Source organism: Astatotilapia calliptera, chromosome 16 (genome assembly GCF_900246225.1).
Source record: "Astatotilapia calliptera chromosome 16, fAstCal1.2, whole genome shotgun sequence".
In the NCBI taxonomy this organism is placed as follows: Eukaryota; Metazoa; Chordata; class Actinopteri; order Cichliformes; family Cichlidae; genus Astatotilapia; species Astatotilapia calliptera.
The window spans coordinates 72,501-85,465 of record NC_039317.1 but is presented as its reverse complement, the minus strand read 5'-3'; the positions used below and the strand labels follow the sequence as shown (position 1 = coordinate 85,465).

Genomic DNA, 12,965 nt, shown 5'->3' with positions numbered 1-12,965 from the left:
GTCTATGTCTCATCTCCAGTTCCCTTTTTCCTCTGTGTGTATTTATAATGTGCGTATTCCTCGTCAGTTTGTTATGTTAAGTCTGTGTGTCTTAGACTGTCATGTGTCATGTGTTCATCTTTCCTCTTTTATTTTGAAGAGGTCTAGTGTCCCATGTTCATTGTGTTTAGTTCTACTTCCCCTGTGGCATCATTATGTTCATTCCACCCAGCTGTTTCCACATGTGTTTGCCCTGATCACATCCTGTGTGTCCTTGAGTCTGCATTTATTCCTTGACTGATTGTCTGCTATCCTGCTATGCTCACGCCATGTTTTCCAGGATTTCATGTACTTATGCCAAGTCTTCACAGTTCATGTTTTCATATTCACTTTCAGGGTTTCTTATGTTTATCCTTAGTTCACCCAGTTTAATGTAGTGTTTAGTTTTGCTTTCGGCTCTTGTTTTGTACAGTTAAAACCAGCCTGTAATAAAACGGCTCGCTTTCAGTTAATATTAAGCTTATTTCCATGCTTTGTATTGTTTGCTTTTGTGTCCCCTATTCTCCACTCCACACAGTCTCCTCACTGAGACAAAGTCTCCCTTTCAACCTGAAATTACACTGTGGTGTCATGAGGACAAATAATTGTGTCATGGTCCAAATACTGATACCGAACTGCACATTCCTGCACTGCTCTACTCCATATATTTACTTCTAATGTCTACAGTAAGTATATCTTCAAAGATTAAGGTGCTTCAAGATTTGGCATGACTGCTCCAGCTTGACAGTTCATAAAGGAGCGAGGGAGCTCATGGAGAAGCTTAATGATCAATGAACAGTTATGTTTACACATAGTTTTTGTCTTAGTAAGAGCAAGAGTATTTATATTCTTGTGAACGTGTTCACATTAATCCATATCCATTGTTTATTCATTTTTGGCCTGTCGCTGTATTTTAACTCTTTCAGGTGCCCGTCTTCATACCTCATCTGTCATAAGGAAGCACATGCAGAATGCTACATAGATACATAAACATGTTATTGTATTAAAAATGTGACAGTAAGTCAAATAATGTTAAATATTCTTCTGCTCGTCTTAAAACACAGCAGGTGCAAATTCACTGCTCACAGCAAATTTATTTTCAGACATGAAGATCCTTTATTTCAGCTTCAGACTTTGACAAACCACCAAAGCCCTGCTCTACTGCAGAATTACAGCACTAACAACACTGCGTAAATGTTTCATTGGCTTGAAAATGACATGAGAGCAAAAGCAGCAGAATCATCTGTGGAACAACAAGTGAAAGTTCAAAGAGGCAGATACGGATGAAGAGATACGACGACAACAACAGATAACTAGCAGTAACATTAACAAGTTGCAGCTGCTGTTAACTCGAGGTGGGGTTATAGCCTCGTTGAATTAATACAAAGTGAAGAACATGAAAGAAAAGCCACAGCAGTTATAAAACCGACATTTTCATCATTCTGTTTCAGGTTTTGGAGATACAAGGTTTTCTGTTTTCTGGACAATGCTCTACAAAACCCCCAAGCCAAGCTAATTGAAAGAAGGAATATAAAAGACGGTGTTAGAACAGAGTGTAAAGAAACCATTTACAGTAAATTTAGACTGAAACATGCGCACTCACCTATCTGCTTACTTTGAAAACTGCTCTGCTGCTCGCGTCAGTACATTCTGAAAGAGTTCCTCTTTATCTGAAGAGAGAGTAGGCATGGAGCGGTGTTACGTACTACCCCCCCCCCCCCCCGCCCCCCCCCCCCCCACACACACACACACAGACTGAGGGCTTAGTGTAAACAACTTCAGTCCACTCAGGGAGAATATTTCATTGTGAATACAAAATGCAGCGAGAAGAGCTGTGCATGAATATTTAGGATAAATACACACTCTCTCTTTGCGTCATACAGGCACGAACACACAGAGATTGTGTAAACCAGTCACAGAGGCCAAGCAACAAAAGGCAGGGGCAGAACAGATAAATAAAGTGTGTCCTCTTCCCTTTGGCTTAGCTGTTGGTGACTAACATAGTGTTTGAAGACAACAGAGACTTACTGACAGCTTAATGTGTTAACAAGCCACTTCTGATTCCTCTTACCGCACAGTGGGAACAAGCAGGATGTACAAACAGAGTCCTGTTACTGCCTTAAAGCTCCAGCATTGTGGGCAAAGTTCAAAGCCACAGGCCAATAAACTAAGCGCTACAAGAAATTGTAAAAAAATCCACTCAGGTCATTGCAGACAGGAGACTTGTTAACAGCATTGCTCTGTGTGCTTAGTTAAACTGTTTCAGCTGAAGTGATTGGAAAGACGCCTCAGCTGAAACATGGTGGAGCATGCGTGTCTAGATGAACCCAGTGTTTAGTGTGTGTGAGCGAAAACTCAAACACACTGCTTCATCATCGTGTGGAGACAGTCACAGCTCGCGCCATGTCAGGGGTGACAAAAGATGTTAAATGAAAAGATCTTCTGTAACGTTTCATCAACATCTCATGTGTGAGCACAACAGTAGTTTATTCCAACAGTTTCACACGTGGGCTCAAGTCACACAAGAAAAGCAAAACTGACACTTTTTTCACTCGTCTGCTGTGGGACTCAACCTCTCCACAGCACGAAACACTCGTCAGCTACAGCAGCAGAGATGTGACTTAGTGGCCTTATTATTATTTTTTTAAGTGCTACTAAAGTGGTTAGTTATTAACACAGGAATAACACACGTGTGACTCCATATTGTAGTGGTTTGCACATTTGCCTAACAGGCAAAGAGTCAGTGGTTTGATTCCAGCCCCAGGTGTTGTGGTAGGAAGGGCGTCTCATATAAAACTCTGCCAAACCACAACAAATAGCTGAAAGCAGCTTTTAAAAAAATCTAATCTGCAGGCAGAATGCACAAGTTTCAACAGCATATTGCACACTTTGAGCTGAAGCTGCTTTTTAGCAGTGAAACCTTAGTTTTAAGTGTTTTTATTAGAAAGTTACACATCACTTTGATGTGCACAGGAAACTGGACGTATTTGTACTAGATACCTCTTAGGTATCAGTTGCTAAAGCAAAATTGTGGTGTGAGAGGAATTTTATGATGCTTTTGAATTTTTTATTGTCATTGCACGTGTCACAAGTACAAGGCAAAGAAATGCAGTTCGCATCTATCCAAAAGTGCTTTAGCCATGATATAGATATATTACAAATATATATTAGCAATAGTATAGATATATAAATACATTACAGAAATGGGTCTATTATGGTATGTAATAGTGTACACAGTAGGAAGTTATGAATATGCTATAACTGTAAGTATGTACAGGCTGTAGTGGTGTAGAAGCTATGTACAGACTATGAAAAGGATATAAATATGAAAACTATACAGAAATGTGATGTGGACTCCCAGGAACTTGAAGCTGCTCACACGCTCCACAGCCGTCCCCTTAATGTGGATGGGTGGATGTGGGTCAGCATTCCTCCTGTAGTCCACGATGAGCTCCTTGGTCTTCTCGGTGTTGCATACAAGAGGAAATATGAGGATGAGGAAGATGAGTATGACTCAGAAATGGATGATTTTATTGATGATGGAGGTGAGGTGCAGGAGGAAATTTCTAAGCACATTTCTAAGCCTCATCTTCGTCATTGATGAGGCCAATCACCGTGGTGTCATCTGCAAACTTAATGATGGTGTTGGAACCATCAGCAGGTCTGCAGTCGTGGGTGAAGAGGGAGTAGAGGAAAGGGCTCGTCACACAGCCTTATGGTACACTGTTCATTGTGATGGTAGATGAGCAGCGGTTATCCAGCCGGACATGTTGGGGCCGGTTGGTCAGGAAGTCCAGTAACCATTTGCAGATGAGAGTACTGATGCCCAGGCCTGTCAGTTTCCTGATGAGTTGTGAGGGGAGGATTGTATTGAACGCTGAGCTGAAGTCTATAAACAGCATTCTGGCGTAGGTGTTGTTGACCAGCTGCTCTCAGCACTTTGTGACGATGGGGGTGAGTGCTACTGGGCGGTAGTCATTGAGGCTTGATGGGTTGGAGTTTTTGGGTATCGGGACGATGGAGGTGGATTTGAAGCAGGCCGGTACCACAGCAGTCGTCCTGGATGAGATTCTGGCAAACTAACTCAGGAGAGGAAAACAGTCATAATTCATAAGTCAATGAATTATCTGTCTGTTACTTACTCTGTCCGAAAGAAGACTTACAGGTCTAATATTTATGCCCTTCTTGTCTGAAATTCCCAGTTTTTCCAAAGATATCCAGTGGACCAGTTTGGATACTTCGGTGGGCCAGCCCCGCTCTAAGGTATCGGATTGGAAGAACGGCTTTCTGAGCTCAACGATGGTGATGAAGATCAGTTATAGAGTGGATGCATTAGTTCACCAGTCAAGGTGATTTTTCACTTGTTTTTCCATGAACACAGTAAATGCAATGATCATTATTATGATATTACCACTACATTGAAATTCCAAAGAGTGCATTTTTACCCTCTTATTATTAAGAAATTAATAGGTAAGTATGGAACAGCTAGGAGAGAAACCGGACGGTATCGCTGTGTGACGGATATTTATGCATGTACAGTCCTGTGGAAAATTCTGAAACTGCTCTTTTCTGTTTAGTTTTTGTTTCCAAGCAACCAGACCTTGCAGCTTTTAGAGTAAAGGTCAACTTTGAAAAAACAACGATATTGCTTTTTCACTTGTTTTCAGTCCAGTACCTGACCGTCCTTGTACCTGACCATTTCCAGTGGAATTTGTTTTTGTTTGTTGATCACTGATCTATGACATTGTGCAAAAGTCTCAAGTCTTTATATTTAGCCAGGAAAATGGGAAATACTTTCAGCAACTTATTGAAACATGCACATATACATATATGGACATATATTATATCTCTTGGCTGGCCTGGGAAGTCCTTGGTGTTCCCCTGGACAAGCTGGAGGAGGGAGGTCTGTGCTTCTATGCGTGGGCTGCTGCCCCCACGACCTGGCCCCAGATAAGCGGAAGAAGATGGATGGATGCACAAATATTCAGGGATATATTGTATAGAATACAAAAACAGAGTTTGTGGCAACAAAGTTTAAAAGTCAATGTTTAGTACGACCGGCTGTATTCTTCAACATAGCTTGAACTACCTCAACCAAGCTTTGTGTAATTTACTGTAATTTATGTGAGTAGTCTTCAGAAATCGTTCTCCGGGCTTCCTGAGAGACATTCAAAGCTCTTCTTTGACACATGACGTCGTTTTGTTCTGTTCTTCGTCAAAACGATTCCACACTGGTTCGATGGTGTTGAGGTTGGTCTTTGGGGAGATCGCTTGTAGAGCTCCATCGTGCATGTTTCTCTTCAGTTATGCTTTCTCTGTATTTGTGGTGTGTTTGGGATCACTGTCATGCTGACAAAAGAGCAGTTGGAAAAACAATGTTTACCAGGCAGTAATGCATGATGGATCAAAATCTGACTTCACTCTTCTGCACTCATAATTCATACAAATTTGAGAAGATCCCCAACAACACCGGCTGAAATGCAATGCTGAAACACATTCATAAAATGACTCAGGCATAATATTCAAAGTTGACTTAAAGTGTTGATTTAGTATTTTTTCAGATTTTCTGCACATTTTTTCAGTCCACTGCACAGTGATTAGTTCTTATTTAGTGTTTGGTTGTGCAAACTCTACAGCTTAGTTGTCCCCGCCCTCCTTTGTCCTCCTGTCCCCCTCCCCTCCAGTGAGGAGGTAAACAGTTTGATGGCGTGTGGGACAAAGGAGTTTTTAAGTATGTTGGTAGTAGACTTTGGGAGAAGCAACCTGTCACTGAACAGACTCCTCTGGTTGTTTATTATGACCATATGCAGAGGATGCCCAGCATTGCCCATAATTTCCATCAGTTTCTTTGGTGTCCTCTTCTCTGCCACTGTCGACCACAGAGCCAGCCTTCCTAAGGAGTGACTCAGAGGAGATTCCTGATATAATTCCAACCCCACCTTTAACCCACCTCTCATTCCTACCACACCCTCACATTGTCTCGCTGTCCTCATACATGTCTTGCACCACCCTCACATATTTCTCTGCCACTCCTGACTTATGCAGTACCATCATTCCTGTCTTGGCACCTATCATACTGGCTGTACATGTATTTGCTAAACCCCATCATATTTTCTCCATTATTGGTGGAGTGCCCCACTGCAGGAAGAGTCCTAAAGCCTGACTGGGGCCTGTCTGTGTGGAGTTTGCATGTTCTGCCTGTGACTATGTGGCTTTCTTCCGAGTACTCGAGCTTCCATCCACAGTCCAAAAATATGCACAATATGTAGATTTGTCTTTCTAAATTGGCTATAAATGTGATGTCACATGCTTAAAGTGTGTAGAATTAAGTAAAACAATTAAAATAAAAAAATGTGCTGATTAAAATGTGATTTTCAGTCTTTAGCAATGGTCAGTAAGACTAGAAAAACACTAAATAAATGCAAGTAGATTACAGTACAAACTACAGTACACTGGAATCTTTGCAGCTCTGAGGGGGAATAAGTAGTTTAACTGTGACAAGCTGCACCAGACCAGAATTTATATCGTGCGTATGTGAAACATGCAGAAGAATAAAAGTTTGGGATTTTCTTCTTCTGTTAGTGGCTTCTGACACAGGTGACACTGAAAATGGCTAAATATACTTTTTTTAAAATCATTGAATTTTTATTTACATTTAACCTTTTGTATTGTTTATATTGTCTATTTTGTTACTTAACATTCTGTTTATTTTAACCTTCATGTACAGCGCTTTATGACTGGCTGTCTACAAAAAGTGGTAATTAAATAAACTTTGCTTACTTACTCCATAAAATGTCACCGCACTACAAGGAAATTGGAAATTAGCTCATTACCAGGAACTATCTTGTGAGAAACTATAGTTGCAAATTCCATGAGCCAGGGCTGTAAGGTAGTACTAAGAACTGCTCCCAGTGATGGATTCTAAGAAAATTCCTAGAATTAGAATAATTTTCCTTCTAAATTTAGCAGTAAATCCTGGTAAGCCTAAAAGTGATTCACAAAGTATCTCAGTCTGTAATAGAGCTCTGAAAGGTAGGAAGTGGACTTTTAGTTTTTCTTAGGAGTTAAGAAAATGGCAGAAAGATATAATGTAGCCAGGAGTACATATCTAATAAGCATTTAAGTTTTAGGGAATCCCATCATCAATTAAGCAAAGCAAACTGTGAATATTTTATTTCCTCACTTAAGTAAAAAGTTCAAGTGCACTCTGGTGACTTTATAATTTTCAGGTTATCTTCTCCTTTGCTTTAATGCCATAGTATTCCCTGCTCTCTTCTGTTCTAACATATACTGTTAAAAAGTTTAAAGTTTCTTTACATTTCTCAAATATTTCTGCAAAATTGTGATTCAAAGCATCACCGCCACCTTATATTTTAGACGTGGTTTTTATTCATTGCTGAAAATTGTCTGACATTTCCACATCACCATATCAAAATTATCCATATCACCGAGGGCCAAAGGTATGTGAACATCTGCTTTTAGCATCTGGTGAGACATCCTGGTGCAGGCACAACTGAAACTAGCATTCATAGTAACCGCTGGGCAGTCCTAAACCTGGGCTTGGAGGAATTTAAAAGCTTTTACTCTGGGATTGAGGAGGGTCTCCTCAAATGACCTGCTCGCTTCATTTTTCTACATTTCTCTTGGATTAAGGTCAGCACTTGGCTGTTCTAAAACACTGACTTTATTCCTCTTGGATTCCTGATGGAATATCTTGTATACTGAGCATTGCTGTCTTACTGAACCAATTTCCATCCGTGATAGCGAGCAGTCTTAGAAAGATAAAGATCAAATCTATGGCACTGAGGCCAATCATGGGTTAGTGTTATTACTGTCTCCAAACGAAATGCTTCTCAAATCAGACAGTTCTAGTTTAGGTGTCATCTGGTCAAGTTTGCACAGGATGGTTGTTCCCTGTTCTCATTATGATGGACCCTTGAAGTTTAGCGATTTTTAAAGTATGTGACAAATGCTTTTAGCTTCTTAAAAGTTATATAGCCTCCAAGACGATCATGTCTTCTTTCTTGGAGCGATTTTGTTTGTCTACCTCTTCTTTCGAGTGTAACAATGGTCTTGAATTGCATTTGTTTATTCAACCTCTGACTGTGAACTGGTTGGGTCCAAATGTTTTGGTTCTGTAATCGTTTCCAGCCTGATGTGTGTTAACGTGTCTTGCTTTGAGATGTATGATTTTCTCAGAAATTGAATTTCTTCATTTCTTTGAAGTGACAATTCACTTCATGTCATGTTATTTGGTGATAGATTTCTGTTTCTGTACCCTGTACTCCAATTTCAATTCAATTCTATTTCTTGAACTGAGGCCTTTGTTTACAGAAATAAGGTGTTTAGATAATTAAAGCAAACTGCTCTTGTGTCAGCTTTCTAATTATACATTATGCATGACATTTTCTACTGTTATAACAGAATATAATTATATAAAGTACATTTTTATTGCATAACTTTTTTATTTAATTAAAGCAGGAATTTAAGCAGGAAGGAGGAAAAAACATTTATTGCTCTAGTTATTTACTTCATGATGACTTAAGATGAATTAAAGCCATAGCCATAAATGAATCTTATTTAGGTCTCAGAGTGCAGTCCAAGCAATCTTACAGTATGGGAGTAAATTACCTTTGCAGGTGAATCAGTAGTTTTACTATAAAAAGCTGTGCCAGACAAGGATTTATATAATATGTATACCATATGAAAAATGCAGCAGAATAAAGGTGAAGGTTTTTCTACCCTATTTTGTTTTTGACAGGGCTATCGGCAGCATCTGACACAGGTGACACCTAGAATTGTTAAATAATATCATGCATAAAATGTCATCACAATAAAAATAAATGAGAAATGAACACATTACCAGGAATCACCTCTGTGAATTCCACGAGCAAGGGCTATAATCACGCAGTTTCCTAGTATGAAGAACTGCGCTTAGTGATGTTAATCTAGTACAAAATTCTTAGAATTAGAAAAAGAATTTCCCCTCAAGCTTTAGCAATAAATCCTGGGGTAGAAGTTATTCAAAGCATCTCAGCCCTTAAGAGAGCTCCTAAGGTCAAAAAGTGTTTGAACTGAGGAAGTGAACTTCCAAGAAGTTTAAGAGTTTCTTAACCAGATAATAAAATGCCAGAAAGAACAATTTTCTCCTCCGAATGAAGAGTTACAATATTTTCAGTTTGCATAATCTAGTTATTTCATTACTTTGTGCTTTAGATACTCCACTCATCTTTAGAGCATAACATGCAAAAACAAACTGAAAAGAAAAAGCTGTCATTTTATATTTAAGATTTGCTAAGTGAACCATTACAAACTAACGCACTGATTAAGAAATTAGAAAATATTCCAACCTAAAAGTCTCCAGTGATTGCAAGTAGCCATTTCAACATGAAGCTGAAGGTAAAGTATACTTGGTGAACTACTCATGCAGTCTAATCTTGGATCCTGTGGTTATAACTGACTAATGTATGAATTTGCCACCATAATGTAAGTGATTGAGTTACTTTGGTAACAAGTCACAACTGAAATCAGAGTGTGTGGATGCACATACCCATCATTGGTGCTCTCCTTTACTTTGACAAAGAACACTGCAAAGAGAAGTTTCATGAGCGTTTTTATGATGAAGCTTGTGATTTTCCACTTCCTAGTAAATCATTTGCATGAGTAATGAAGAAACTGACTAGACTTTCACTACTGGAAAGCTAGTGAAAGAGATGGACCTCTATAACGTGGTTGTTGGATAAAGTGTTTTACATAATTTTCCTGCAAAAGTGACCCTGGATTCAGTGCTGTATAAATAAAAATCCAGTGAATTGAATAGTTTAATTACCGTATTTTCACGACCATAAGGCGCACTTAAAAGTCTTAGATTTTCTTCAAAAAGTGCGGCGCGCCCTATAGCGCGGTGCGCCCTATGTGTTGTAAGGAGGACGTAGTAGAGAACACCATGAGAACGTTAAAGGATGAAGTGTGGGCGTTGATCGTATATACCGGGACAATCGCACATACCTGTATAAAAGAACAGGTATGTGCATTATGCAGGACATCGTTGTTTTAACAACCCTGAAAATGGCAAAGAGACACGCTTACGAAGCACAGTTTAAACTGAAGGCCATCAGCTACGCGGAGGAACATGGAAATCGAGCAGCGGCGAGAGAATTTAAGATTAACGAATCGATGGTTCGCAAATGGAGGAAGCTGGAAAACAAGCTCCGGCAGGTCAAGAAAACGCAGCTGAGTTTCCGCGGACATAAGGCGAGGTGGCCCGAGTTGGAGGAAAGACTCGAGCGGTGGATCATCGAGCAAAGAGCGAGCGGGAGAAGCGTTTCGACGGTCACCATTCGGCTAAAAGCAGTTTCACTAGCTGAAGAGATGAACATTGAACATTTCCAAGGAGGTCCGTCTTGGTGCTTTCGTTTTATGAAATGGTGCCATTTTTCCATCCGGACCAGGACTACGGTAGCGCAGCAACTTCCAGCGGATTACCGGTATAAGGAAAAGCTGGCCATCTTCCGCTCCTACTGCAGCAAACACATCGGTGACAAAAACATCCAGCCCAGCCACATCACAAACATGGACGAGGTCCCGCTCACTTTTGACATCCCGGTGAGTCACACTGTGGAGAAGGGGACCAGCACGGTAGCGATACGCACAACGGGGTATGAAAAGTCTTCTTTCACTGTTGTGCTTGGCTGCCATGCTAATGGACAGAAACTGCCGCCTATGGTGATTTTTAAGCGAAAGACTTTGCCTAAAGAGAAGTTTCCAGCAGAAATCATCATTAAGGCAAATGAGAAGGGCTGGATGGATGAGGAAATGATGAAAGAGTGGCTGAGGGAGGTGTATGTAAGGAGACCAGGTGGTTTTTTCCACGCATCACCATCGCTGTTGATCTGTGACTCTATGCGTGCCCATCTCACAGCCGATGTGAAAAAACTTGTGAAGCAAATGAACTGTGAGCTTGCTGTCATTCCGGGAGGCCTGACAAAGGAACTCCAACCGCTGGACATCGGTGTGAACCGCCCGTTCAAAGTAAGGCTGCGAGCGGCCTGGGAGCGATGGATGACCGATGGAGACCACAGTTTCACTAAGAGTGGAAGGCAGCGCCGGGCGAGTTACGCCACAATTTGCCAATGGATTGTAGATGCTTGGGCTAACATGTCTGCTGGCACTGTTGTTCAAGCTTTCGCAAAAGCCGGCATCATTTCCGAGGAGCCGCACGACACGGAAAGTGACTCTGACGGTGAAGACAGTGAACCTGGCATGTTTGATGGAGATTTAGCGCAGCTGTTCAATTCAGACACAGAGGATGAGGACTTCGATGGGTTTGATTGATGATAAAAATGTGAGTACCAAACTCAGTTTTGCTCCTGCTTTATTTTTAAATATGCACACTTGTATGCTTGTGTGTTGTTGATGATGACGATTACCGGCAATAGAAATGTGAGTAAGGTACCGAATTCAGGTTTGCTCCCGCTTTATTTTTAAATATGCATACGCTACTTGTAAGCGCCCTATGGTCCAGTGCTCCTTATGTGTGTGTTAAATACAGTAAGGGCACACATAACTGAGACTGCGCCTTTTAGCACAGTGCGCCTTATGGTCGTGAAAATACGGTACTTAAAATTATTAACTGAAAATGTTCATTAAAACGCTCTTGATAAACACAGCTACTAAACCTGCTGATGGCATTTTATGGTGATTTGTAGCCAGAGGAAGGAGCAAGAGACAGACTGAGAAATATAGTCAGTTAGGGAATGTGCCTTTCAATCAGCCAACTGGTTAACTTAACAAATGCTGGTCATACCCCCTGCGTGAATCGCTACCTTATAATGGTGGAGGTGTTTGTATGTCTCAGAGATCCAAGGGGCTATGTTGTCTGGGGGCTTTTGCCCCCTGGTAGGGTCTCCCATGGCACATGGTCCTGGGTGAGGGATCAGACAAAGACTGATTCAAAAAACCCTTACGAGAAGACGATCAACTGAACAGTTCATGCTGATCGGGATAGGGTTATCAGGGCCCAACCCTGTTAACGCAGCTACTTGGGGATGAGAGGGTTTGTTCCCTGCGGCTTCAGATCAGGGAACATGTCCTGACTGTCATCTGAGCTTATTTGCGTTCGAGTACTGGCCTTCTTGGAGTCCCTGAGCGGGGTGCTCTGGTGGTGAGTTGTATCAGGTGGCAGGAGAGGATGGTTGACACAGACCTGGCGCACCTAAATGTATAGTGAGGGTGCCCTGGGGACACCTGGCAGAGGCCCCGGTCCGCGGTCCACCTCTGTCAGAGGTTCGATAGCATTCTGAGGGAGACTGGGGACACTGAGTCCAAAGGGACCATGTTCAGCATCTCTGCTGCTCAAGAAGCTTCTCTGAACTGCGGCCACAAGGTGGTTGGTGTCTGTTATGGTGGTAAACCCGAATGAAATAGTGGACGCCAGAGATAAAATAAGCCATCAGGCTGAAGGAGGAGTCCCATCAGGCTTGGTTAGCCTGTGTGACTTTGGAGGCAGCCAATAGGTACTGACAGGCCAAGTGGAACGCAGCTCAGGCAGTGGCTAAAGCAAAAACCAGAGTGTGGGAAGAGAACTTGAAAAAGACTTTCGGGACACCCTTGAAGAGATCATGGCAAACCATCAGGCAACTCAGGAGGGGAAAGCGATGCTTTGCCTGCACAGTGTATAGTGCGGGTGGACTGCTGCTGACTTTGCCAGAAAACATTGCCAGGCAGTGGAAGGACTGCTTCAAGGACCTCCTTCGTCTTCCATGTAGGAAGCAGAGTCTGGGGACGAGGGGGAGAGCTTGTCTATCTCCAATCTCACTGAGGTCACTGAGACTGCTCTCACAGGTAGAGACTGACGAGGTAGAAAACACATGCTATGGCAAGGGGGAGCCAGGACGCCAGATTGGGTACCAAGCCCCAAGTGCGATAGGAGAAGGATCGTTGAGTGT

General features: G+C 41.7%; 1 protein-coding gene across 2 annotated transcripts in view; it reads right to left on the bottom strand.

Annotated features, from left to right (window-relative positions):
- Positions 1 to 12,965, bottom strand: part of pde9aa (phosphodiesterase 9aa) — a 43,249-nt gene that overhangs the window by 23,040 nt on the left and 7,244 nt on the right. Inside the window, exons 2-3 of one of the 2 annotated variants that reach the window (XM_026144684.1) lie at positions 9,569 to 9,605; positions 1,634 to 1,688 (exon numbers count right to left, since the gene is read on the bottom strand). In XM_026144684.1, coding sequence (XP_026000469.1) covers positions 1,634 to 1,688; positions 9,569 to 9,575 — 62 coding nt within the window. In that variant the 5' untranslated portion in view covers positions 9,576 to 9,605. Of the gene's footprint in view, positions 1 to 1,633; positions 1,708 to 9,568; positions 9,606 to 12,965 lie in introns of those variants that run through there. The other variant, XM_026144683.1, reaches the window with a different exon arrangement.